Source organism: Canis aureus, chromosome 10 (genome assembly GCF_053574225.1).
Source record: "Canis aureus isolate CA01 chromosome 10, VMU_Caureus_v.1.0, whole genome shotgun sequence".
Lineage (NCBI taxonomy): Eukaryota > Metazoa > Chordata > Mammalia > Carnivora > Canidae > Canis > Canis aureus.
In genome coordinates, this window is record NC_135620.1 from 56,775,612 (window position 1) to 56,803,506 (window position 27,895).

Below are 27,895 nucleotides of genomic sequence, written 5' to 3' on the forward strand. Positions count from 1 at the left end.
CAGTGCTAGGGGAACTGCTCAGCTCGTGCCCAGGGCACACAATGAGGGCACGTGGGAGAGAAAATTGGGGTCCCCGCCTGTACCCCGAGCCACAGACTGAGGACTCAGGTTCCTGTTTTGATTCTGCCACTAGCTCTTAGGGACTCTAGCTCCCTTTTGTTCTCCAGGGGAAAGAAGCTGATAGCCTTGTGAGAATCCGATGTGTAAGCCCTATGTAGATGGACCCAGACTGTACAGAGGTGCCGGACTGAGGCTCCAGATGGGTCACACACCTTGGTTCTCATACCAGCTTTATGGGTTTGAGCAAGAAACGTAGCCTGCCATGCTCTGCTCCTCTGTAACATGGGAGAGGAAACAATGCTGACATTCCAGAATTGGCAGTGGGCCTCCAGTGAAGTATTGTCAAAGAGGTGTAATGAGGACTGCTCTGCTGGGCATACTTGCATACCTAACACAGTGATACTTAAAAGTCTGGCTCGCGTAAACCCTCTGGTCACTTTGGGCAAAACTTTTCTCTTTGGGTTTTGGTTTTTGTTCCCTGACATTTTCTCCCAAGCTGCTGGACATCCTGATAGTCTCCAGGGCCTGGACTGGACAGTGTCTTCTCTCCAGGACTCGGTCCACCGGTTTGCATTCATTATTCTTCTGGCAAGGAGTGAAGGGGGATGGGTAGGAGCACAGGGACAGGCTGGATTCTAGGCCCCAGACTGGGTGACCTGTGTGCCCCTGCTCCCAGCCACAACCTGAGTACCACTCCTTCCTGGGTGGTTCTGCTCTATATGCTGTCATGCACAAGCTCATATGCATTGATCTGGTGGCCGCAGGTCTACCAGCCCAGCTCGAGAACCGAAGACCTCTAAGTATAGACAGACTTTTCCTCTTCTGCAATAGCTACCTGTCTCTGCCACGCCAGCAGCCTCCTTGACTGCCACCTGCCGGTTCTACCGACTTTTTTTTACTTTCTCTTGTGGTTGATCTGGCTTGCTGCTTGGTCTTCATCTGCAGACACTGTAATTCATTTCAAAACACTCTCCCTTATTTACAACAAAGGGCCCCCTCTTCCCTCTCCATCATCCTACAAGTAATGACTCCAGCCTGCAACCTCCTGGCCAATGCTTTCGTCTTTATGGCATTTAACTACTTTGTTGTGTGAACAGTATTTGAGCTTCTGTTGTCTTGCCCATGGGAGAATGTCAAGGTTAACACTAAGGGGGACATCGATGCTGCAGGGTAATCTTCAGGGTGGAAACTTCTTTTTTTTTTTTTTTCAAGGCAGGAGGCAGGCCAAGAGCTCTGAGAAAGAGCTGTGGGAAATGATTCCAGCAGGTTAAGATTTTTTATTCTCATTAAGATCAACTGAACTTTAGCTCTTGTCTGAGCAGGAGGAAAGATCAACTGCAGGACCTCTTGTGTACAAAGCAAAACTGACAGAGGTGGATAAAGTGAGTTTTATGCCTGTGTGGTCAGTGGCTCAGAAGTAACATATGAATAAGTCAAAGCTACCGCAGACCCTCATCAGGGAACGCCGACCGGAGGGAGGGCCCTGACACAGCTCACACGTAACTGTCCTTTAGAAACAACAGACTTCAGACCTTGCTAACCAAAAAGCGAGAAGCTTCCCAGGGCTTTCTCAGAGCCACAGAGGTGGTTCCCGGCACACAGGGTCAACTGATCTCTCATCTCCATTCCTTTCCAGTGAGGAAGAGGAGGCTCGCAGACTTAACTGGGCCCATCATTCCCAAGGTCCGAAGTGGCGTCTAGTGTGTGGAGGGGACGACCATGCCTTTGAACTGCACATGTTCTACTGATAATCTGTGCTCTGCAGTGGAAACCAGAAGGCAAAATGCCGGCACAAAACCCTTTCGTGGTTCAGTTCTTTATGCACTAAGGTTTTAGGTTAACTAGTGGTTGTAGTTGAAAATTTTATAAATTATGGTTAATGTGAAGTTTTTCTTTAGTCACAGAAATTCAGTCTGGTTATTATTTAAAAACTAAGAGGACCCTAAACCGACAGATCTTACTGAAGATGTTCTAGCAGCAGGACTTAACCCTGGGAGCCCAGTTTTGGTGGCCGTGCTGCGTGGTGTTTCAGGTATATTTAGAACGTGTAACATAGGAACAAACAGCCCACTCTTCCGCATGGTTGAGAAGCATTATAAAATACTTTATTTTGAATTTGATCTTAGGTATTTAGCAAACAGATTATCATTCTTTATTAACCCTCCTTTGAATTTGAAGAACCTCAAGATTAAAGTTGCCAAATTGATTATTGGGTCAGAAATACAATTTTGCCCCTCAGGAAAGAGAGATTGAAGCCACAGAGCTCTGCCAGGAACCAAGGAACGTGAGATTCCTTTTGCTGGATACAAAGAAATGAAAAAGCCAATGGTGAAATTTCAAGTCTCAAAAACCATCCTTTCTTGACCAATCCCAGGCAACAAACGTTTGTTTCCCTGAGTGTTCTTACGAACATCTGGGATTTATTTACAGTTTAATATTGGAATCAGAAAGAATGTTTTCCTTATTGAATGCCAACCGCAACGATGTGAAAACCTATGGCCAAATACTTGAAAACACCTTTCCACACTGCACAGTGGTCCAATGGCTTATGTGAGGTAAAACACTAGAGAAATTTCTAGTCCATCATGGCTAAACTTACAGACTTCAACCATGTATCACGTCACTTATTAGACAAGTCACCAGTGATCTCATGCCTGTAAATTAAGCCTCTGAAGGCCAACGGTGAAGAAAATCCAGATATTAAAGAATTCAGAAACCCTGGCCAAACCATCCCAAGATGGTGATTCTGAAAATGTAATAATGGTGTTTTTGCCAGATCCTTTTTTAACATCATGTGCATCTCTTGGGATCCAGCAAAAATGTTAAGCCACAATGCCCTTGTGCCTTTTAATATACCACAGTGCCAGTTAAACTAGCATTTCTGTTGCTTGGGAGTTATTTTCAAGAGTGATTCAGCAAATCTTATGATAAAGGACAGGCCAAAGAGTGGACAAGCACAGACGAAGCTGCAGAGCACTGAGCAGAGGCTTGACGAAAAAGGAAAAGTCTCGCACGCTGAACTGTAATGATGTGGACAGTACAGGGTAACCAGAGGTGGCCAGGGCCTCACCACTATGGAAGAGTGTCTACTGAGGCTGCAGATGGGCCCAGGAGTGGCACCATGCTGTTGGGATGGCCATCCCCACTAGGCTTCTCCTTGAAACACAACTGCAGCTATATTCTGCATCACTGGAAATGGCAATATAGTATTAAATCTGTTGGTCTATGGATGGTTGTGTTTGTGTTTCTTGTGACTAGTGGGAAATGGACACATGCCTCACATGTTGGTCAGAGGCTGGGAAACTACCACGGCAATGCTAAATGACCTCATTCAAAATGTGTCTTATGTTCGGGGCATTCATCTAAAAAAAATGCCAAAACATCAGTGTCCCCAAGCTAATCTGAATCCTTCAAAGAGAATACTTAAAAGCTAAGAGTGTGGGTACTGGGGGAAGCAGAGACTCTTAAGGAGAGTTCACTCACAGAAACCAATTCAATAAAAAATGAAGGGGGCCACATCTTTAAGACCACCTGTTCCATCAGGTGTGTTGTAGGTTTAGACCAAAGGATGGCAATTTTTTTTCTATAAAGGAGCCAGATCACAAATATTTTCAGCTTTGCAGGCCATGAGGTCTCTGTTGTAACTAAATTCTGCCATAGATCATATGTAAATGAATGAGTGTGGCTATTCAAATAAAACTTTATTTACAAAAGCAAGAGGTGAGTCAAATGCCATAGCCTGCAGATCCTTAGTCTCTCAAGCTGCCAGAGAGATGAGGGTAGGAGTGGATAGTAGGTGACCTGAGTGGCCTGCTTCTAAGGAGTCACCCTCCAGGGCTACACTTTTGCCACCAGGATGAACAGGTCTGCCGACAAGACAAATGACTACCACCAGTCTGCTACATGGCACATAGAGGGCACAACCTGGTCACTAGGCTCAAGGCTCTCTTCCCCAGCAGCTCTGCCATCCTACTCAGCTCACCTTTTTCTGTGCTCTGGCATCTTCTGAGTCAAATGTCTCAGGTAAGTGGTCAGCACTCGACTCCCTCTTCCCAGCCCCTCTGGAGTTTAGATGGCCAGTATGGTACCCAGTTTATGATGTTGGCATTGCCAGCGCTCAAGTTTCTATTGCTGCAGCTTTGATATTCTCCAGTGTGTGGTCCCTGTGAACTAGCTTTCTGAAGGCCTAGGGAACTGCTGCTGCTCACATAGGCATGGCCCATCCTCACCAACATCAGGCTGGGGCTCAGGGCTCGTTGGGAGCCGCACCTGCTGCGTCAGTTCGCTGGGTATGCGTGGCCGTCGGGCTGTGCACTCACATTCCTCTTTAAAGCTGCTCTGGGAGGGACTTGAAGCCAGCCTTCTCCCTTTGTCTTGACATGTGACACAACAGGCTGTGAATCCTTGTCGTTGGCAAGCAGGGCAGGTCAAGATGAGCTGGCGGCACTGGGGAGTTGAGCAGAGTTTATACTGGTCCCATGGGGCTCCACAGTATGAACATTCTGGGGAAGAAAGAAAAGCTCTAGTTCTAAACATATACATACATGTGGACACATGTAGACAGGCATTTCTCCAGGTCCTAAATATAACTCTTAGCACATCAGCTAATATACCCTGTTGGGCCTGGAAAGGTTTCTAAATAGAGTCTCCTGTCCTCTAGCAAAAAAAATGCTCCCTCACCTCCATTGTTTTGGCAGGGGCGGGTGGTGGGTGGGAGGTGGTTCCCAGTGTTATCTGGGAACTGTCTTCCTGATTCCAATATTCAATGACTCATTTTTTTCTTTTTCCTATTTAGAAAAGATAGTATTGTTTCTTTATTCCAAAGCTGGCCAATTACCCCTTGGTTCAATGGTCTTCCTTTAGATCATTCCCTTTGTCACGGAATACAACATATGTGAATACACACGATCTCACATCTATATTCAACTTCTGTATTCCACGCCCCTCTTCCCCCAAGCCTCAGGCTCTCCCGCTGTTGCTAGTGGACACTTGACCACTCAATTCCTAAAAAATTCCCATTATCTATTTTTTCAGCCCATTTTCCCATGCCAACTTCCTGTTAGCAGTGACCACATCATTCTTTAAGTCTCCTTAATTAGTTTTATCTAAGCTACCTTTGGGCCTACTCTCTTGCCTTCACACTCACATGTAAGTACCCATCAAATCCTGCCAACTTTTCTTCTGTAACATTTCTCAAATCCACTATTTATACTTATTTATAATTCTTCTCTCCATCTAGCTCCAAAACAGATTTCAAGTAGCTTTCAATAAGAGACACAAATACAACGCCAATTAAAATTAATAAAAATATCAAGAAGAAAGGGGAAAAGGCGATCATACTCCAATCTTTTTCATTATTGGAGTGGTAATTCAATCTCAGGCTCTGATCACAGGAGTTCTAGGAAATTACAACAGCCACTAGGGCTGTCTGCCTATGACCTTTCCTGGTCAAAACTATGGCATCCAGGGGCAAGAGCCAGTTTTCTTAAGAATTATTTCCATTCTCCTTTTACTGACCCCACACCAGTGAGGACTTAACACTACCGTCAAACCACAGGCTTCTTGAACTCACATCCTCCTGTGGCCACCCCCGCCCTTGGACCTCAGAATGCCCTAGCCACCACTCAAAAGTACCTAACCTACCACATGTGTCTACAGACCACCTAAACTGGAGGTTCTAAAAATACATAGGATTACAAAGGGAACCAATTAGACAGAAATACAAAATATCAAAACATTTTTAAAAATCTGTGATATAGCTAAGATATTTATTAACACATTAAATAAGACAGGGGACCTAATAACTACTTCCACTTTGAGAGAATAATGAATATAAATGCTATTTGGAGATGTCTTCATAATATATGAAAATATTGTGGTTTTAAATAGTCACTGGTGCATTTAATATTACTGATCTGTTGGTTACATTAACAATCAAAGGAAGTGTTACAGTTAGTGTGGGGTTGCGAAAATAAAGATAAAATTATTTTCCTATCCAAATTCACAGAACCCCTGGATTCTATATATCAACTACTGGTTAAGACCCTTGTTTCAACCTATTAGTTCAACTCCCAGCATGTAGGCAGAACAAGTGACATCATACCCACTGGAAAAGACCTGCCAAACTAGTAAATGGGGAAGCCAGGACCCAGTATAGGTCTCCCAATTCCTGATCCAGGCTTCTGTTGTATCTCTAACTCTGTTGGGAAATGGTCATATTTCATTAATTCTTTTCCCTGTTTTCCTCTTCACATAACCAGTACTGGGCTGCCTTCCTGAATGGTTCATACAGAGAGCGTGCCTGCCTTGTGGGTTTAAGTTCCAGCCCATGCTGACCTACCTGACACTATATCACTGTTGTAGGATAAGGCATAACGCTCATCAAAAACAAACAACTTCCCTTTGTAGAAACCATTGGGAAATTCCTCCAGGTACTTGTGGATGCCACCCTTGAGTTGGAACACTTCCTTGCACACTCCCTATGTGAGGAAAAATAAGAGGAAATTTGAGGAGGCAAAGACTGGTAAGCTCCACAGACGAATGGCAGGTGATGACAGCAGTCAGGACCTTCACTAGGTCCTGGGAAGCCCAGCTATTTTTGCTGCCTCCTAAATATAGCAAGACACCTGTTGGAACATGTTATGTGAATGTGTTCTTCTCAGGATCAAGCATAAGGATTAGGAGAAGGGAGATATTAACTAAGCTTTCCCTTTTGTACTTGATGAGACTCTAAGACTGTTAAGTGCTTTCCCACATCTTGAGATTTAAGAACTTCAGATTTTGTACTTACAAACTCTACGTTGAAACCATACAAAGGAAAACTAAATCCCTGGCAGGTAGGGGGTGGGAGAGGGAATGAAGGGGGGGCTGGAACACTCAACACATGCTGTTGGTGGAGCATTCTTGGCCCCCAAGGGGGTTAACTTACCTTGGCTTTGAGGTAGGCTGAACCCCGCTCACAACGGATGCCCCCAGTGCAATACATCAGCACCTTCTTCTCTCTGAAAAGTTCTAGATTTTTGTCAATGTAGCTAGGGAAATAACTGAACTTCCTGATGTCTGGAGCTAGGCAGCCCTGGAATCGTCCCTGCGATATAAGAGACACAGAAGGAAAATGATCAGAAAAACATACCTCATAAGAACAAAGGTTCTTTCTGCATCAACCCCACTCAGGGCCCTGTGGCAAGGAAACACTTACTAGTTGCTGTTCTCATCCTACACTCTGACCTTTCACCGTCAATTCTGGAACTCAGAAACAAGACTGGTGGGCTGTGGGTCATCTTCCCAGAGTCCTCAGAGGAACTGGAGAGGCTGCCCATAGCCTACTTTATAGCATCTTTGACACATGTCATAGGTAGGCACATGGGAGCCAACAAATACATTATGTGCCAAGATGTCTTTAATTCCTATTTTCTTAGACGTTCTCACCAGATCCTGAGTTCAAAGGCTTGGGTTTTGAAGCTGCTAGCAGTGCGGGGAGAGCTATGTGACTTGGCCACAGGTAGGCATACACAGTATCGCTTGGCAAACACACCATGATGTGGGAAGGGGGAGACCTGCCATTCCACTGAACTCAACTCTTACTTACTATTTTGCTTTCATAGAAGTTTCTGCAGTCCAGTAGGATAGTATCACTTTGTTCTTCATTTGCCTGAGACAAAAATTTTTCTACTTCTTTATGAAATTCACCTGGGGATAAATGGATTCCTAAAACCAAACCAAAAATTTACTTACACAAGACAAAAACAAAATCCAATCCCAGCTAGCCCAGCCTGATGACTTATGTGTTGCTCGGTTTCCTTCCACCCAAACCTTTATTCATAACTGCAATTATGTCTGAAAATAACACTCTCTGATGGCCATGATGAAATTATTCAGTGATTCCAGATAACCTCACTTCCTTCCTCCACAGATAAGTGCTATGGAGATCTGGAGGCTTAGAAATGATTCGTCAAAGAATTTTCCATTCCCATACTTGGTCTAACCCAATGATAAAAGCCAGTTGGGATCTAAGTTGCCATGTGGGTTTGCTGGTCCATTATATAGCCAACATTCTATTTTCATTGTACGTGGAGGAGCTTGGGCATGACTATGTGTTTGACTATAGGGTTTTGACTCTAACAAAGGCAAGCCTAGGTTCAAAGCTAAGAACCTTGACAGGCAGCTGAGAGTAAAAATTTGTAGAATAAAGTTGGACTGTTCTTTAAAAAGACAAAAAGGTTAAGAAGAATGTTGTCTAAGTCTGTGTCCATGAGTGAAAGAAAAAGAGTGGGAGGGGCTGATGGCAGAAGTGACACATGAGAGAGCAGGGCAGGAGAGAGAAAAGGAAGGAAAAGCTAAAGCAGGCAGGAGAGAAAGGAAAAGAAGAAAATTAGTAAAATCCAAGGAGACTAAAAGGAGAGAATCTCAGTCTGGTGGGGTCCCCCTGGCCTTCTCAACTCTACAGAATAGAAATATTACTGTATCTTTGGGGGTCCAGACACCCCAGTCGATTGTGAGGAACTTCCAGTGAATTTGACAATGGGGAGTAACCACCCCTCACAGACAGGGGCTCTGGTAGAGCTTGATGGCACCAAAGGAGGCTCATTCTGCTCAGGGGTAAACAGCAACAACCACTTGAAACTAAGTATCCAGGTAAGGCTACCGTCCCCAGAGCATGGGCAAGGAATCTGCATTGTAAGGTGAATGTTACGAGGCCAGAACTGATTTATTATCACCTAATTACTTGGTCACCAAAACAAGCTGCAAAGGGAGGTTCAAAACTGTGATGAGAAACACAGAAATCTGCTAAGACTTCCACTTATAGGACACTACAGGGAACTAAACCCATTCCTCGCTGCTGTTCTACTAGCCCTTCGAAGGCCTGACTGGACAGGGACTCACAAGGACGTGTTGAAAAGAGGTGCCTTCAAACAACGAGGCTCAAATGAAAACAGCACAGCATTTCCCAGAGCCCAGTTTCCCCGAATTTCACAAGCAATGTTTGGTAGCACCGACCAAGAGCTCTTTAATTATCCTAAGGTAGGGGCACTGTGTAGACACAGCCCTTTTGGGGCCATCTCTCCACGTGCATGAGTCTCTTTTCCTGGATGACTGTATCCTACTCTGGCTTAACCTTTAGGATTCATTTAAATACCTACATATTAGAAAGTGAAGAGAGACAACCGGACTTTTGTGTTTCCTGATGAAAGAGGACAATGCTACCTATCAGGCAGTCTTGGGGGGAAAGAAAGAGAAAAGGGTATCAAATTTGAATCTAACCAAGTCTCTGGATCTGAGGACTCTAGTCACATGGGGATATCAGGCTCTTGAAATGTGGCCAAAGATGTGACATAGATACAGGATTTCAAGTATTTAGTAAGCAAAAAAAAGTAATATCCCATTAGTAATTTTTTTACAATGATTACACATAGAAATATTTTGGCTACATTGCATTAAAGCACATTATTAAAATGAATTTCACTTGTTTCCTTTACTTTTAAAATGTGGCTGTTAGGGGCACCTGGTTAAGAAGTCGGCCTTCAGCTCAGGTCATGATCCCAGAGTCCTGGGATTGAGCCCCAGCACTGGGCTCTCTGCTCAGCAGGGAGTGTGCTTCTCACTTTGCCCCTCACCCTATTCATGCTTGCTTGCTCACTTGCTTCTCTCTCAAATAAATAAATAAATAATCTTTTAAAAAAATAAATAAAATGTGGCTACTAAAAACTATAAAATTACATATGTGCCTCACATTTTATTTCTATTGCCAGCAATGCTCTAACTACCAATCTATAGGAAATAGAGGACAGAAGAGATGCAATCAGCTCTAGCCAGATTGTGGGAAACTCTATAGATTAATGACCTAGTTTCTTCAAAAAATAAACTGCAAGGGGAAAAAAAGGAGGAAGGCAAATGTGTAAGTTAAAAGAGACTTAGAGACACAGGGATCCATCACAATGAGTGGATCTTACTTAAATCCTAATAGAAACAAATTTTTTTAAATTATGAGATCCTGGGACACCTGGGTAGCTCCGTGGTTGAGCGTCTGCCTTCGGCTCAGGGCATGATCCCAGAGTCCGAGGATTGAGTCCCACATTGGGCTCCCTGCATGGAGCCTGCTTCTCCCTCTGTGTCTCTGTCTCTCTGTGTGTCTCTCATGAATAAATAAATAAATAAATCTTTTAAAAAAATTATGAGATCCCCATGGGTATGAGTTCTTCAAATACATGCAATTCTGGGAAACAGCATGCTCCTCCTTTGCTAGTCTTACCAATTTTATATACTGTCTAGTGTTTGATAATATTTGATAATATTAAGGAATTACTATTAAAATTGTTTAGAGGTAATAATAGCTTTACAGTTATTTATTATTATTATTATTTTAAAAATTTTTATTTATTTATGATAGAGAGAGAGAGAGAGGCAGAGACATAGGCAGAAGGAGAAGCAGGCTCCATGCACCGGGAGCCCGACGTAGGATTCGATCCTGGGTCTCCAGGATCGCGCTCTGGGCCAAAGGCAGGCGCTAAACTACTGCGCCACCCAGGGAGCCCTTATTTATTATTTTAAATGTTTACCTTTTAGAGATTTTTACGAAAATATTTATGAAATGACATGACATTGGGATTCCCTTCAAAATAATCCAGGATGAGGGAAGGGGACAGGGTATAGAAGAAAGTTGGTAATGAATTAGTAATTGCTGAAGTTGTATGACAGGTACATGTGAATTCACTTTACTATTTTCTCTTTTTTTAATGTTTGAAAATTTTCATAGAAAAAACAAAAAAATCCACCAAACAAATGTTTCAACCATCTACAGTAACCATGGTGAAGAAGGGGAGGAGAACATTCTAGAGCACTTGCAAACAAACTGCTTTGGATTTGAAAGCCACTTGCTTCCTGTAGCAAAAAACCTGTGTGTTATTCAGTTGATGAACTATTTATAAGTAACAATTACACTCTTCCTAGATTGCTATTTTTGAACCAAGAAAACAACTTCTTGCCAAATCATCAGGAAAAATAAGAGCATTCTAAGGGGTGAGTCTTCAATTATCAAGAGCACCACAGAGAAAACCAGTTTAAGCACTGAATGACCCACAGGCTGGCCATCCTACAGCTATTTTTTTAAAGTATAATTAACATACCATATTCTATTAGCTTCACATGTACAATATAATGATTCAACAGTTTTGTACATTACTCAGTGCTTATCGTGATAAGTGTACTCTTAATCCTCTTTATTTCCCCCATTCCCCCACCCACTTTCCTCCGGCAACCACCAATTTGTTCTCTGTACTTAAGAACCTGGTTTTTTGTCTCTTTTCTCTTTGTTTCTTAAATTCCATATCCCAAAGCTATTTTAAAGAGTGGATTACTGATCAGAGTGTCTGACTCCCACATTTGTTTCTATATCAAATTTTGTCCCTCTGCAGAAAAGCAAAATTTTTCTTCTAAATGCAAGCATACCAGGCTTCTTGTAGGAGATCTTATTGGGACTGATCCCCATGGGCACAATTTCTTCAAACACACCAACACGCAATTCTGGAAAACAGCAAGCCCCTCCTTTGCTGGTCTAGCCAATGAGAAGCAAAACAGAACACAGTCTTACTCTTCCATCTCCAGATATAAGACAAGTGCCAGATACAAGAATTTTATCTGTCCTGTAATAATACTATGAGCTGAAATCTTAAGAAGCCTCAAAATAAGAATTAATGTTTTAATAGGGAAAGGGAGTTAGGGCCTAAAATGTTTCAGATAATTCAACACTAATAAATATCTATTACATACCTACCACATACAGAAATGTTAAATTGAAAAGGTGTTTCTATGGCTAGGAGCATTTAACTACAAACTGAAACACCACTGAATAATTTCAACATGTAAAATTACATCCTAGCTTTTGCTCTGGAGCAATGACCTTTCTTTCCCTCCCACCACCAGCACTAACACCAGGTAAGGTATTCCCCACCTTTATCACTTACTGTGGCAAAGCACAAGGACACTCAAACAAAGGAGCTCAGCTGTGAAAGCAACAGCTTTACCCCCATGTGGTGTGAAGTACTAGTCTTGCAATTCCAAGTTTACTAATAACGTAGCGATGCCCTAAATTAGCCAGGTGGTCCTTAAGTGAGCAAAATATCTAAGTTTTAGAGTTAGATTGTGCAAACTGTAATGTCCTTATTCTACAGGAAGGGAGACTAAAATCCATGAGGGCATTAAGTTGCCCAAGACCACAGGGTGACTTAGTAAAGAACTAGAATGCACATGCTCCTATGCCTGCACAGCCTCAAAGCCCAACGGGAAAAGGGTGTTTATCTGGCACTACTTCTTTCTCCACACTGCTCTCCTCTACAGTGGGAAGAGGCACTGAGGCACAAATGGCTCTAAACCCATTTTATTCTTAATTTCTCTTACCTTAAAATCATCCTTACACATATAATCCTTAAACAATGGGCAGGAAAGCATGACTTCCACATAGAGTCTGGTGGCCAGTTTGCTTCCACCAACTGTCCCATTGATTCCTTCTGTAGCAATTCGAACCTGGGACACAAGATGGTGAGAAAGGGAATGCAGCCTGTTCTTTGCTTAATTTAAATCTTCCCGGGACAGAACAGGTTTGTGCGTGTCCATGAGTTTAGCAGGAAAAGCAGACACACAGTACAAGTGTTACCACGTGAAGATACTTGTAGCTTTCTAAAATGGCACTGCCCACAGTTCAGAGAAGGTACTCAATAGATGTGCACCGAACAAGAGAATGGATTGAATGAAACTTCTAGAAAGCCCCATTTGCTGTCCAATGACCAAAGAAATAAATTTCAACCGTAACCTAAATCCAGATCAGTGAATCTAGGATCAAGACTCAGCTTTGCCACTTACTTGCTGTGTGGCCCTGAGCAAATTAACTTACTTCTCTGAATCTCAATTTTTTCATCTTGATAAAACAGAGATAAAAGAGAACCAACAATGAAGAGAACTGCTGAGGAGATATTACCCAAGTCAGAGCACAGCTGAGAGCTAGGAATGCATGTAAGTACGCCTCTGCACAATGTCTGGAGGGAAGCACACCACTGCAAACCCACCCACTGGAATGCAAGTTCCATAAGGGGTGCATGTCTCTTTTGTTCACTGCTGCGTAACTAGTGCTTAGAACAGTGCCTGCCATGTAGATACTCGATTCATATTTGTTGAACAAATAAATGTGTATCCATTTTGGAAGCTTTTTGGCTTCTCAAAGGCTGTATTCTCTTTGAAATGCATCACTGGTTAGGGGACATTTGAACTTGGGTTAAGGGCCTTGCCTTAAGAGGCAATGCCCAAGGAGGCCTGCAAAGTAGTTGTCTTGGTACCACAAAACCCTGTGGACGAATTTAAAGATGGATCTCTTTAGAATGAGCTGAGCTCTCTAGAGAAAAATGCTAGAGAGAAAGGACGACACTCCACCATCATGGTACTCTATGGAGACAGAGGTTCTATATTGTTACTACCATTTATATGGTAATGATACCTACTAATGCACTAGAATTTGGAAAATGTTAAAGGTTGCCCTTTGTCAGGACCCAGAGAAGATACTTTGTTGCCTCACTTGATTCTTTAGGGCATGGATATAAATGGGATTCATTTCATAAGCCAATGCCAAATCACTAGTAGTAGCTAGCCAGAGTTCCATGATGAGGATTCTGGATCACATTCAGGCTCCTTGAGAAAGTACTGCAGTTTGATAAAGCCTATTCTGGGCACAGGAGAGGAAAGTAGGAAGAGTAAGCCATCTCTGCTGTACAGACAACTATCCCACCAAACAACTTCTATTTTTTCAAGAATCTATATAGAAAAATAGAGCTGAACCAGAGTAAGTGTCAGGAAATCTACTGTAAAACTGTTTTTGACTGTGGCAGATAAAGTACATACTTCTATGTAACTGTCTTTAGGGTAGGCTAGTAGATTCTTTCCTATGTTATTTTAATCTCAAACCCCAAATAAAAGACAAGCACACCTAATCCCTGTATAACTGGGGCAGAGTTATCTCGAAACTCATGCACTACTAGACTTTCAATCCCTAAGAGTCTTCAAGAGAGACCTTCAAGGTGACTCCTTAATGAGGAAGGCCTTATACCTCAGGGATGGACGGCAATAGTTAGCATTTATTGAACACCTGCTATGATACAGGAGCTTTATATTATAATCCTGAAAGGTAGGTATCATGATCTCCCATCTGACAGAAAAGGAAACAGGAGCTCAGAGAAATCAAGCAACTTGCCCAGGGGCACAGAGTTGGTAGGTGGTACATCTGCGATTCAAAGCCAGATATTCATTCCAAATCACATTAATTTTTCCCTTCCAAAGTCTCCAATGTGTCCCCTCAAATTTCTTGCGGCAATACGGAATGTATAGCAATAGGCATCAGAACTTCTTCCTAGAATCTTGAAGTTCTCTTCTTTCTCTACCTAAATGCCAATATTCTCCCACCAGCAGAAAATTTCCTCAGTCAACTGGGCAGGTAGGTATCCTTCAAGTCTAAGGATTTACACTAAGACCCAGGCATGTGCTGCCACCTTGTGGGTAGGGACCCTCATTGCTAGTTCACCTCAGACTGAGCCAAGAATAAAAACCTGACCCCAAACATGGGAAGAGATTGATTTCATATTTTGTACATTCAGCTTCACTGTGAGAACATCCATCTTTCAGGGTGTTCTCTAAATAGAGGTGATAATAAATGTAATTCATTCTGGGGGTGTCTGGGAGGCTCAGTTGGTTACATGTCCAACTCTTGATCTCAGCTCAGGTCTTGACCTCATAAACATGAGTCTGAGCCCCATGTTGGGCTCCATGCTGCTTGTGGAGTGTACTTTAAAAAAAAAGGTATTCATTCCACAAACGTTTACTAGCCTTTCTTTGTTTCCTTTTTTTTTTTTTTTACTATATGCCAGGAATTGTGTTAGGAATTAGAGATCCAACAGTGAAAGAAAAGAGTTCTTGCCCTCTTAGAGCTTACGGACTATGGGAGGTCACAGATATTAAGATAAAAGTTAGAGTGACAAGGGCTATGAAAAATAACCGCAAGATGCTATGCGAGATTGTACCGGGGGAAATAAACTTGGATTTAAGGTCAAGAAAGGTCTCTTTGTAGATGTATCACTGGAACTAAGAACTGAAGGTTGAGTAGAAATTTTACAGAAGAAACTGTGTGGGTGTGGGAGATTTCCTTGAAGAAAGTTTGCCTGGAAAAAGACCCAAAGACACAAAAAAAAACTTTGTGGGCTCCAAAAAACTGAAAGAGCATGGCGCTGGATGAGTGAAGAATGACATCAGATAGGCAGAAAAGGTAGGAAGGGCCAAATTATGCAGGAACCTAAGGCTATGTTAAGGATTGGGGTTTTACTCTAAATGCATTAGAGAGACAGAGAGATTCTGAGGAACACACAGGGTGTTTAATTTACCTTTTAAGATGATTCTGGCTGCAGAGTGGAGGATGGATTAAATGGCAGGCAAGGACAGAAGAACAAGAGTGGTTTAAAAGCTACTGAAGTGGAGGACAGAGGTCATGGAGGAGGAGGCAGGAGTGAATGGAGGCAAGGGGTACTGTAGAGGTAGAAAGGGCAGGACATGATAATGAACTAACTGAGCTAAAGGAAGCTTTTGGCACCATCTGTTAGGAAACATGAGTGTGGAAAACATTACTGATCAAACGACTGCCTCAGGGACTTAAAATACCTGTGGGAAAGATCAGGCTTAAGATAGTACAGTGTCATACCCCGAGGAGACCTCAGAGTGAATCTAATTCACTTCCTTTTGATAAAAGTTTATTAAAAGTACATCATCTCTCTCTCTCTGTTTCTATATATATATATATTTGTATACAAGTATATGTGTGTGTGTGTATATATATATATATATATGTATAGTGCAATCATTAAGAATGTTTTAGAAAAGGGGCGCCTGGGTGGCTCAGTTAGGTATCAGACTTTTGATTTCTGCTCAGGTCATAATCTCAGGGTTGAGATCGAGCCTCTCTCTCTCCTTCTCCCTCTGCCCCTTCCCCACCCACCCCCTCTTATTTATTTATTTTTTTGGAGAGTGAGTGCACATGTGCACGAGTAAGCTTGTGCACAAGTGGGGGAGGAACAGAGGGAGAGAATCTTAAGCAGGTCCCACACTCAGCACAGAGCTGCTCTTTAGGCTCAATCTCATAACCCTGAGATAATGACTTGAGCCAAAATCAAGAGTCAGACGTTTAACCAACTAAGCCACCCAGGTGTCCCCCACTCAAAAAAAAATTTTTTTTAGAAAAATAACAAAAACCATCCACAATCTTACCATGTAGACATAATCATAATTAACATTTTTTTAAAAGATTTTATTTATTTATTCATGAGAGACAGAGAGAGAGAGAAAGAGGCAGAGACACAGGCAGAAGGAGAAGCAGGCTCCATGCAGAGAGCCTGACGTGGGACTTGATCCTGGGTCTCCAGGATCACGCCCTGGGCTGAAGGCGGCGCTAAACCACTGAGCCACCCGAACTGCCCATAATTAACATTTTGGTATCTTCTACCTTCCATCTTCTTACACAAACACTTGTGGTTTTGTTATAAACGTATATTTAGTCCTTTATTCAACACTCCCCAAATATTTATCATCTGCTATGTGCCAAGCCCTGATCTAGCACTAAGAATACATCAATTAATTAAGACAAAGTTCCTGTCCTTAGCAAGCTTTTATTAGAGAGACAGACTGCAACAAATTAAACAAAGATTATACTTTCAGATGTTAATGAAGTCTTTTAAATTCTCCAAGCAGAAAGGGACAAAAAGTGGGAAGTTTTAGAGAGAGGACTGCTTTTGGATCAGATTATATGTATGCAGGCAGAGATCCGAAGTGAGGTACGTGCCAAACAAAGATCTAGGGGCGAAGCATTCTAGAGAGAAGGGAACAGCAAATGTCAACACCACAAAATGGTAAAGGAAAGGAAAAAAAAACAAAAAAAAAACAAAATGGTAAAGGACCCTGGCATGATCTAGGAAAAGTAAGAAGCAACTTGGAATCCTACTGTATGTTTGGTTCTGTGAAATTTCTCCCAGCTAACATATCAAGAGCATTTCCTAATGCCAGAGGTCAGCAAATTATGTTTCTGCATACAGTTTTATGGGGACACAGCCATACCCATTCTTATACCTAGTGTTTATGTTTGTTTTCATATTATAGTGGCAGGGTTGAGTAGGTTTTGTTTAGGAAACAAATATAATTTATTGGATGGACTTAAAAATCAAAAAAATCAGGGGCACCTGGGTGGCTCAGTCGGTTAAGTGTCCAAATCTTGGTTTCAGCTCAAGTCATGACCCCAGGGTTGTGAGACTGAGCCCCACATAGGGCTCCGTGGTCAGTGTAGAGTCTGCTTGACATTCTCTCTCTCCCCCCTTCCTTTACCCCTCCCCCTTCTCACTCTCTAAATAAATAAAATCTTTAAAAAAATCAACAAAATCCATTTTAGGTACTTCTTGAGTACAGTCTATAGGAATTTTCTACCAAGGAAAAGCCTATCTAAGCAGGCAAGATCATAAAGATTTAAACTTTAGTTTTTAAACAACATACAATGGCTAGACAACTGATAAGAAATATTGCAGAATTAACCCAATTGTACCTTGTTATAGTTTCTTCACAATTACACATACAACTTTAGGGTTTGATAAAAGCAGGAGTGAGTAGTTTTTTGTGCAAAGCCAAAAATACTATTTGGCTCTGTAAGAAAAAGTCTGCTGATTCTCAGTCCATTAAATACTGTTGTAAAACGCCATGTTAAATTACTGTTCAGTAATCGACTTAAAAGCCTAGCAGGATTTCACGGATTTCTAAGAGCCTGACACTGAATCCTTTTTGTCTTGAGCACAACCTCTGTAATCCAAACTGGAAACAAGAGGAGTCCCCTGAAGGGTGAGGTGTGGGAGGCATTACCTTGCCTGTGAGGTACAGGTGCTGACACAGAGCCGTCTGCCAGGCACAGACCCAGTGCGGATCCTCTAGGTCACGGTAGCAGTAATAAAGTAGCACCTCTCCTTCATCACTGCCCTGGCCACTAGAAGAAAGCCACAGGGAAAAAAAACATTGGAGTCACTGGCATAAAGCAGCCACAAGTCACCAAGTAGACTCATGCAGTGTCAGAGGGGAGGCCAAGACAGAGGCTAACTTTGCTCCTACTATTGCTCTGAAATAAGGAGCAACTCCCATCAGCATTTGCTCTGAAGAAGACATTATCTGCACCCAATCTACTTTACAAAAAAGTGAGTGTACTCTGATTTCCTCATTTCATCATCATAGCCATGAGACAGGAAATAAGAACCCATTTTACAGAACAGCTGGAAATTTGAGTCCTTTCTGGCTTATCCTCTCAGGCAAGGCAGTATCTGTTTTTGAATCTCTCATCATACAAGAAGGTTTCACTTCCATTTTTTCATGTAATCCTCTTAACCATAGGAAGGATTATTATTATCCCCACTTTATAGCTGAGTAAACCAAGGGCAATTCCTCCTAGATGAGACAGCTACAGGGTGACAGTCAAGACATCGACAACAGTCTTCTGACACTAGACTCCATACTCTCTGCTGCACTGTGCGGTCTAACTAGTCGTGGGACCTGGGACCTAGTCTCTTATCATCTCTGACATTGACTTCCTCATCTGTAAAACCAGAGAAGTGAAATGGACTGACTGCACTTTCCAAAGTATGCTCTGGAGCTATTCTATGAAATTACATGTAGGAGAAACCTTGCAGATAGTATCTCCCTCTTTGAGAATCTCAATGAAAGCCCCTTATCTATCCAAGGCTCTGAAAAGTCCTGTGATAAAGAACATTTTAAGCTTGTGCTTCCCAACCTTATTTGTCTTTAGCATCTCTCTTTAATGCCTGTTAACATCCTTCAGAACTGGTATTGCATAGAACATATTTTAGAGAATGCTATGGAATAAAGGATAATGAAGGTCCCAGCCAGCTCTGGAATCTGGAACTCTCACCAATACCTTCATCATATTGCAGGGCCTACTCTCCTCTGAAACCTTGCCTATTTTAGAACCTATTTTCCTTTCTCTAAACTACTGGAACAAATTATTATCTGTACTACACAATTCAACTGATAATTATATAGCCTGTCTCATATCATCTGCTAATTGTTTCATGTATCATTTATTTCTCTCACTAGAAAGCAAATTCCTTGAGGCATGGAACCATAGAGAAGCAAAAAGGCCATGTTTGTACAGTACTTTATAGTTCAGCGGTGCTCTCAACCATCATCATTTTATATAATTTATAGAGAAACACTGTGCAGAAGCAGGGCAGGCATCCTTATTCCTATTTTAGAGGTGAGAAAATAACGGTACCAAGAATTTTAGTGACTACCTCAACTCTCACTCCAAGTTCAATTCTCTTTCTCCTTCTCTTGATAAACATGGAGAATAGATAACAATTCATATAATTTGGTGACTTTTTCAAAGGCAGGGGAAACTGAATACTAATGACAAGAGTATATTAAATTTGGACATTTTCTCACCAAATAGTTCAGAAATTGCTTAAAATCAGAAATTTGTCCTCTAGAATTCTGTAATATAACTTGTTGAGTTTTTCAAAGGCAAGATCTAAACTTCTAATCCTATGCCCCAGTTCTAAAAGTTAATATCCCTTCTAAAACATATTCAACTCAGAAAATATTTGATAATAAAAACTGTTTTTAAAACTCTAATATTTGGGCAGCCCCGGTGGTGCAGTGGTTTAGCGCCGCCTGCTGCCCAAGACATGATCCTGGAGACCCTGGATCGAGTCCCACATCAGGCTCCCTGCATGGAGCCTGCTTCTCTCTCTGCCTATGTCTCTGCCTCTGTGTGTGTGTGTGTCTCTATGAATAAAAAAAGTCTTTAAAATAAATAAATAAAAATAAAAAACAAAATAAAAGGTAGCTTCTGTATAAATTAATTAATTAATTAATTAAAACTCTAATATTATTCAGGGTAGAGAGATCATTAACATTTCTGAGCCTTCCAATTTCTCTTTGAAAACAATACAATGTTCTGTTCATTACCTCTCCCTAGAGAAGATTAGATGTAGCCTTCCACAAAACCTAGTGAATGCTGCCAGCTACATGGGTGTATGCTATTGCTTCTGTAATACAGAGTAAGTGGTTTTGGCTTAGCTTAGCAGGCCACAGAGAAATTTTGTGCCTTAAGGATCTTGCCATTTTCATGGATAGGAGTGGTATCACATTGTGGCTGGAACAACTTTTAAAGTTAAACTGAAGTACAGAATGAAATTCTTACCTTATCAACTCATCAGGGCTAAAGCAGCTTAAATCAGGGAGCCAAGCAGACACTTCATGATTATAGATAAAGTACTCTTTTAGAGGGTTCCTATTGACCTCAGACTTAAGGCTCTTTGAGGTGTTCAATGTCACAGCCAGCTGCTTTAACACAGAAGCAGTCTGGTGGCAAATCTCATCAGCATGTTGTGTTGCTGCATGTCTGTGGATGCTGATCTGGTCTCTGAAGAGGTGTTGACAGCATTTCCACCACTTATCTTTACATTCAAAAGAAGGTGCTGGAATTTCTTTGGTTTTGACGAAAAGGGCAAATGCCTGCAATTACATTTCAAATATGCCACTGTTAATCTTAAGTTTAAAGCTGGTAGAAGTCTCAGTGAATCCCTTATCTTTCCACAGGGTTTTCTAGTTTTATGTCCTATTTTTTTATAGAAGAACTTCCTGAGAGTAACAGTTTTCTTTGTAAACTTATACCTCAATCTAAAACTTGTTAGAGACTGTTCTTAAGGAAAGGGCTTCAATTTCAGAAATTAGTAAAACATTACAAACAACACTATGTCACTTCTAAAAACGAAATGGTCAAGGAAATTATGGAATATACTTACTATGGAATATTGAGCAGTTAGTTTTAAATTATGAGGGAAAATACTTATGATATAACGTTAAATGAAAAACAATGGATAAAATTTACTTCTACAACATAATCTCAACTATATTAAAAAGTGCACTGAAAAAGAACAGAAAGAAATATATCAAGATGTGTTGACTTGTTTTTTGGAAAATAATTTGTTTTTATTCTTACTGTTTAAAAAAATTAAGCAGAAAACTGTGTATGTACCATAATTCTGTTAACCAATTCCTAATGGCCATTTTTTTGTTTCCAATATTTGCAGTTATAAGCAATGTTCAATGAGCATTCCATGCATACATCTTTCTACATCTCTTTAACCATCTACCTTAAATAAACGTCTAGAATAAAACTTTTGGGATGAAGAAACAGGAAACTTAAAATTGTGATAGTGACTTCCAGAAAAATCATACCAGTTTATATATGCTCACCAACAAGGTGACATTCTATCCACAGCATCAAGTTTTATCAGCATTTTTTTTATTATCAGTATTTCTAGTGTTGACCTGAATTACAAGGCAAAAGAGATATACTTTCATCTGCATGTATTTGATTAGGAGGGTATTTTTTCATATCAATTCCTTGTTCTTGTATAACTTACCTATTCATATCTATTTCCTATTTTTCTATTGTGGCATTTGTTTTCTTCCTGATTTGTAAGTGGTTTCAGTGACCTTTTCTTAATCATAGTTATCACAAATTTGTTTCCCAGTTTGTCATGTTTTTCAACTCTGTGGTATTTTGATGTACAAAAGGAGGCTGAATGGGATTATGTTTATCAGTGTCTCAATAATTGTTCCCTTCTGGTCTAATGGGAAGAGGTATTTATATATACCTGTGTATGTATGTATTTTTTTTAACTTTTTTAACGTATATGGAAACTACTGTAAAGCATCCAAAAATGGGCACTCTAAACATTGATAACAGATATGAACCACCACAGTGGACCATCCTCTAGCTGTACACAACTGTATTTGGAGTGTCTCAGACAGAAATAGAGGAAATTACACTGGAGGGCATTTTTTATACTCTATTGCAGTTATTCTTTCCAAATAGTCAAAGAGAGAGTGTGTGTGCATGTATGTCAACATAAGTGCTTCTTCGTTTAAACTTTGATTTTCAAATCTTATCTGGTCTTTTAAGATTTTGTGAACAAGGCACTGAGGACCTAGCAGCAGTTAGGACCTCTGTGGAGTCTGTTCAAGGAAAGAGAGGCCAGGATGCAGCTCAGAGGTGAGTGAGGCCTACAAGGGGAAGGCAGGTCCTGGTAAAGGAGGCAACTTGGTAGGGTGAGTACATTGATTATTCCATACAAGAGAACAAGCAAAAAAGAAAATATACTGGGACCGATTGGAACTAGATTTCTCACCAACCTCATCAAATAGGGAAGTTATAAATATTGGAAAGGGAGAGTTAGAAAAAAACTCTTGTGATGCTGGAATGGAACTGAAAGTATTGGCATGTGCTCATGGTGTGATTAATACTGAGACAGTAGAAAATACAGAAGTATATATACAATACATCTAGACATTTGTGTATTCATCTATATATTTTCCTAGCTCCATACACCAGAGGTCCTGGGAGAGGCAATATTTGGTAGCAATGAGCTCGCAGAGCCTGTGGGTTTTGGTTTTTGACAGTCCTTCACTAGAAGGAACCAGAGCTCCCTGAAGAAATGTCTGACTCCAGGGATGGGTCAGGAAAAATGCAAGATGACCTTGGAACACCTTGTCGAATTAGAAAGTAAGGAAATGCTCAAAGAATGATGGGAACAAGTCAAAAGGATGTAGAGACTAGCTTGAAAGGATTCCGAGCAAAATGTGAGATGATTTGAACATCATAATAAACAATAACATAATGGACTGTAACTCAACAAATAAAATGTAACCTGAGTGCACACGGATACAAATAAATTGGGAGAAGAGAAAGCTCTTCTTTACAGCAGAATGCCAAACACTAAATCTAGAAGGAACGAAGCAATTAGAAAATCACCCTTTAGCAGTCATCACAGTAACAATCAACTAAGCAGAGAAACATCAATGAATCTAAAGCTAGAAGATGAAAGCTGGATGAGGAAAAAGATAATTACATAGGCCCAAAGCATTTCCCCCCAAATGCTGAGTAATTTAAAAGGGAAAAAAGAAAAATTTATAGCAGAAAAATCTGACAGACACTCCCTTAATCAAGTAAACAAAGTTCACATCACCAGTAATGGGACAAATCGCCACTGTGAACCGCCTGATAGATTGTAGCCAGATGAACACAGCATCTCTTGTGGGATAGTCTTGTTAATAAAAGCACCAATCTGAATCGAATCATAAGGAAATATAAGTTAAAATCAAACAAAGGGATATTCTACAAAATAACTCATGTAATCTTCAAGTATGTCATGGTCATGATTTCACAGGAGGAAAAAAAGAAAGTGCTCCAGACTGAAGAAGGTATGAAACACAACTCAATGTAACATGTGATCCTAGAATGGATCTATAAAAGCCATTTGTGACACTTGATAAAACAGGAATGGAGCCTGTGTACAAAGGGGATATGAGGGTCCACTATACAATTCTGGCAGCTTTTCTCTAAGTCTGAAATTATTGCAAGATAGTATTTGAAAAAAACCTTTCTGTACCCTTTGCGTTTCATTTTCATGGACATCTGCATGAGATGAGAGCAGAGGCATGGTGGATAAGAAGTTATAAGCAGAAACATCTATTATTCTTTGACATGAAGCCAACAACAGCTACCTGCAGAAGGACAACAGACAGAAAGTAAGAAAACTAAGTCTCAATTGCATGTCCTCAGGTCATTTTCCTTGCTCTGAGCTTCAATAGGAAGAGGTTTGAGTCAATGTTCTCTGCAAGAAAGGATAAATGGCATAGAAGAGCAGCACACCAACATCACCTCCCATTATAATCTAATCCCAACTGTCCTCAGCAAGCTTGCACAACCATTTTGGACCATTGTGTCCTTCCTCCTAACCAACAGAACCCAGCCAGCTAGATCAGATCAGGAGTCTTAGATGGCAACTGCCCTACTGCCTATCTGTTCTCCCTATGTTAAAGTCTCCTGGGCTCCTGTATTTCTATCCATAGGTGGTAAAAGGAATCCAGCCCATCTGTCTAGGATCTGTCCTCAAATACTCAACCATAAGTGTTCCATAGCCACACCTTGCTCATGATTCTTCTTTGCCTGGCACTGACTTAAGATCACTGGATAATGATTCTGACTAGTACTTTGAGCATGGCAGCAGCCTCCTGTCTCATTAGCCCTGTACTCCCTGGAGGAAAACCTTGACGAGTGGTGACCTAGTAATAGATGTATCTGAATTAACTATACATAACGATCCTGAAATTTAACAGCAATAAGCAATTTTACCTTTTTTTTGGCAAACGAGTATTTCTTCTTCATACAGACATCTAACTCTGCTTTGAGACTACTACTGGGATTGATAAGCCTTGTGTCTTTTAAATCAAGGTCTGAAAATCTTAAAACACAGGCATCCAGGTCATCTCCTTGGTCTGGTGAAGTGAAAGAAGGCATCTGGTTTAGTTGTAGTAGTGGGGCAAGTTCCTTTCAGTTAACTGTCTCCTAGAAAGCAAAGGAAAGACAACAATGTCAGTCTTTGATTACTACTTGAAGTAAACTTGAAGCGAATCAGTATCAGGCAAATAAGCATGAGCCCAGCAGCCCAAGCCATCCATCCATTCACTCATTCATTCAATAAATAATTGTTTAGCACCTACTCTATGTGAAGCACTGTGCTAGACAATGGGAATAGAGCAGTGAAAGAAACAGAAAAAGTCTCTGCTTTCTTGGACGTTTATATTGCAGTGGGGAGAGACAGGAAATCAACAAATGATTTTTTTTTTTTTTTACAAATGAATATCTTGATTAAATTCAAAAAGTCAGATAGGAAAAAGGGCCATGAAGATAAAAACCAGGGTAGAAAGAGTGATGCAGGGCACTTAAAAACAGAGAGTAGGTAAAGTCTTTCCGAGGCAGTAGCATTTGAGCAGGAATTTAAATTAGGGGTAAGCCCTGCAAACATTTAAGGTAAATGATACCAGAAAAGCACCAGGTACAAGCCAAGCCACCCAAGCCGTGTGCTAGTAACTTTAGTTATAAACACTTTGTTCTTTTTTGTCCTTTAACTTTAGAGCTAAAATGCAAATTCCATTCCATAGACGAAATAACAACCAAGAAAGCCCCATTTTAATAAACAAGAAATATAAAATATAAAAATCATTATTGTGGGGCAGCCCGGGTGGCTCAGCAGTTTAGCACCGCCTTTGGCCCAGTGTGTGATCCTGGAGACTCGGGATTAGTCCCGCATCAGGCTCCCTGCATGGAGTCTGCTTCTCTCTCTGCCTCTCTCTCTCTGTGTGTCTCTCATGAATAAATAAAATCTTAAAAAAAAAAAATCATTAGTGTGGCCAAATCTTCTCAAAATGGACAAACTTCCAATCCCACTCAAGCCACCACAATTTCTCAACTGAATTATTGCAACAGTCTAATTGTCCTCCACCCCACAGAGGTTACCAAAGTCCCAAAGGCTTCTCAACATACTCTGATGACGTCTAAAGTTCACCACCTCTCTCATCTACTACTGTCCCTTTGGTCACTCCTCTGATTGCACTATGTTTATTCCTAAATGGGTCACCAACACTGAGAAAGCAAGGGTTTTCCTTTGTTCACCTCTGCATCCTTAGCACTGCATGCATATATAGGAGGTGCTAAATGTCAATAAATACAACATTTGTTGAATGAAATAAACACAGTAACTGGGTAGCCAGGGAAGGTTTCATTAAGGACCTGATGTTTGAGTTGAGACCAAAACGACAAGGAGCCATCCACGCAGATTTAGGAGCAGAGACAAAGGAAATAGTATAAATTCCTAAACGTGGACAGAAGCTTGCCTTACTAGAGGAACAGGAAGAAAGTCAGAACGGATGCAGTACAGTGATGAAAGAGCACAGAGGTAGCCCCAGGTGGCTCAGCGGTTTAGCGCCTGCCTTCCTGGAGTCCCGGGATGGGGTCCTGTGTCGGGTTCCCTGCATGAAACCTGCTTCTCCCTCTGCCTGTGTCTCTGCCTCTCTCTCTCTCTCTCTCTCTCTCTCTCTGTGTCTCATGAATAAATGAATAAAATTTAAAAGAGAAAGAAAGAAAAAAAAGAGCGAGCACAATTCTTTAGGTCAGGGTATAGAATTTGCAATGCAAAGTAACTGGAGTGTTGTACACCGAGGCCTAACGTGGTCTGATTGTGGATTACTCTTTCAAGTAGAGCTGGCAAGATTTACAGATAGACTTGTTCGGTAGGAAGTGAAGAAAAAGGAGGACCCAAGAATGACTCCTACCTACCTACACTTCTGGATGAAGCAATCAGATGGACGGTGAAATGGGTATGGCTGACAGAGCAATCGGTTAGGACAAGAGAATGAAACAAGGGTTCCAGTTAGACGCGTGAAATTTCAGCGACCACGGACAAGGCAGAGAAGCAGGCGCGGTGCTCATCAGAGACGTTCAGGGCAAGTCACGTTCGCACACATGTAAAGAGGGGCCCAGTACTGAATACATTACTAGAGCAATCACCTGTTCCTCCCCCAGTAACAACTGAGGAGGAGGAGGGGCAGGACAACCACGCGAGGAACCCGGTCTCCCAGCCCCGGGGGCCGCAAGCGCAGCGCCGCCCCCCGCCCGGCCCCACCCCGCGCGCCGGGCCAGGCCAATCGCTCCGCCCAGCTCTCCCGACGAGGCAAAAGGCCCGGAAGTGGGAGTAAGATGAGCACGCACCCGCCAGTCCCGGTCCTTCCTTGGATCTTTCTTCATCGAACCGTCTCCGCCTAGCAGTCGTCACGGCTCCGCGTCCCAAGAACCTCCACCAGCCCCCGCCTGGAGTTCACGGAGAAAGGAGCACGGGAGACGTCACCTCGCCCCGGAAGTCTTCGAGGGCGTACGCGAAAGGGCCGCCGGGAAATCCTGAGCCCCAGGGCGGGTCCGAAGTTGAGGCGGGGACTCCGGCGTGCGTTGGTGGCCCGGCAGCCGCCGGGTTTGGCTCCTGACCCGCCGCCTCCGGCCGGCTGAAGGGGCGGTGCTTTCCGCGTGTCCCCGGAAGGACTTAGAGCGAAAGGCGGGAGAGGGAAGCTGCGGAGAGGCGGAGGAAGCCCGAGGGGGCGGTTGCGTGCGAACCGGACGCCCTCGGCCTGCTGAGCTTCCAGACGCCGGCTCTCCGGTCCCCGAGCCCGCCGAGCCGTCCCGCGCACCCCGCGGCCGCCTCTCCCGCCTGCGCTTCCGGGACCCGTCGCCAGCGAGTGCGCCTGCGCGCCGGCCCCTGCGCGCGCCTCGTCTGTGTCCTCGCACCGGCCGGCGGCCCGACAGTTCCTGCCGCGCTTCCCGCCCGGCCTCTCTCAGCTCGGCGGCGCCCGGCGTGCGGCATGTCGCGGCGGCGGCACAGCGACGAGAACGACGGTGAGTGCCCAAGGCCCGACCGCCGAGGCCGCGCCCAGGTGGGGGCCGGGATCGCGGGGACTCGAGGAAAGGATGGGGAGCCCTCCCCCCGCCACACACGCACACACACACCCCGGCAGCGTTCGGGGGGCCCGGGAGAGTGGAGCGAGGGTGAGGCCCGGCGACTTGTTAAAAGGCCCCGCTCCCCTCCGCCCCAGCTCCTTTAGTCGTCGGCCTGCTGGACCTCTGGTCTCTAAGGAGTCTTCAGGATTTGGTCCTCGGTACCGCCGAGCAGGGCAATACACCAGGGTCTGTGCGGCCGCCTCTTAGGCACAGTGACAGGTACCCGCTAGTCCCAGGGTCTCGTTTTGACCCTCAAACTGCACCTGGAAAGGGCCCCCAGAGAGGAAGGAACAAAGCGGTGAGTGGGGAGATCGGAGGAATCGCAGTCTGAGCTCGGCTGTATCCGTCATCCGTGGATTTGCCTTCTTTCAT

General features: G+C 42.6%; 3 protein-coding genes across 5 annotated transcripts in view; 2 read left to right on the forward strand and 1 right to left on the reverse strand.

Moving 5' to 3' along the window:
- Positions 1–3,290, forward strand: part of TMOD1 (tropomodulin 1) — an 80,957-nt gene extending 77,667 nt beyond the window's left edge. The window contains exon 10 of the mRNA XM_077912630.1: positions 1,697–3,290. Within this exon, the coding sequence (XP_077768756.1) occupies positions 1,697–1,761 (65 nt within the window). The 3' untranslated portion in view covers positions 1,762–3,290. The remainder of the gene's footprint in view (positions 1–1,696) is intronic.
- TSTD2 (thiosulfate sulfurtransferase like domain containing 2) lies at positions 2,144–27,192 on the reverse strand. Of its 3 annotated transcripts, none has more exons than XM_077912626.1 (10): positions 26,747–27,192; positions 24,332–24,544; positions 20,330–20,643; positions 17,983–18,103; positions 12,454–12,579; positions 11,506–11,611; positions 7,649–7,767; positions 6,989–7,147; positions 6,401–6,539; positions 2,144–4,562 (listed from the first exon to the last, which is right to left on the reverse strand). In XM_077912626.1, the coding sequence occupies exons 2-10, from the start codon at positions 24,494–24,496 to the stop codon at positions 4,231–4,233; spliced, it is 1,581 nt and encodes a 526-aa protein (XP_077768752.1). In that variant the 5' UTR covers positions 24,497–24,544; positions 26,747–27,192; the 3' UTR covers positions 2,144–4,230. The 3 variants fall into 3 exon arrangements, with proteins under 3 accessions (XP_077768752.1, XP_077768753.1, XP_077768755.1); XM_077912627.1 differs by lacking the exon at positions 26,747–27,192 and adding an exon at positions 26,315–26,546; XM_077912629.1 differs by lacking the exon at positions 26,747–27,192 and adding an exon at positions 23,586–23,700 and having other exon boundaries at positions 24,332–24,450.
- The window catches only part of NCBP1 (nuclear cap binding protein subunit 1), a 37,411-nt gene continuing 36,250 nt past the window's right edge, over positions 26,735–27,895 (forward strand). Inside the window, exon 1 of the mRNA XM_077912624.1 lies at positions 26,735–27,421. Within this exon, the coding sequence (XP_077768750.1) occupies positions 27,388–27,421 (34 nt within the window). The 5' untranslated portion in view covers positions 26,735–27,387. The remainder of the gene's footprint in view (positions 27,422–27,895) is intronic.

Coding starts and splice junctions, on each gene's coding strand:
- TSTD2 (XM_077912626.1), bottom strand. CDS start 24,496: ATGCCTTCTTTCACTTCACCAGACCAAGGAGATGACCTGGATGCCTGT. Junction 12,580..17,982: donor ACCTGTACCTCACAGGCAAG/GTAATGCCTCCC, acceptor CTTGTGTCCCAG/GTTCGAATTGCTACAGAAGG. Junction 11,612..12,453: donor TGTGTAAGGATGATTTTAAG/GTAAGAGAAATT, acceptor CTCATTGGCTAG/ACCAGCAAAGGAGGGGCTTG.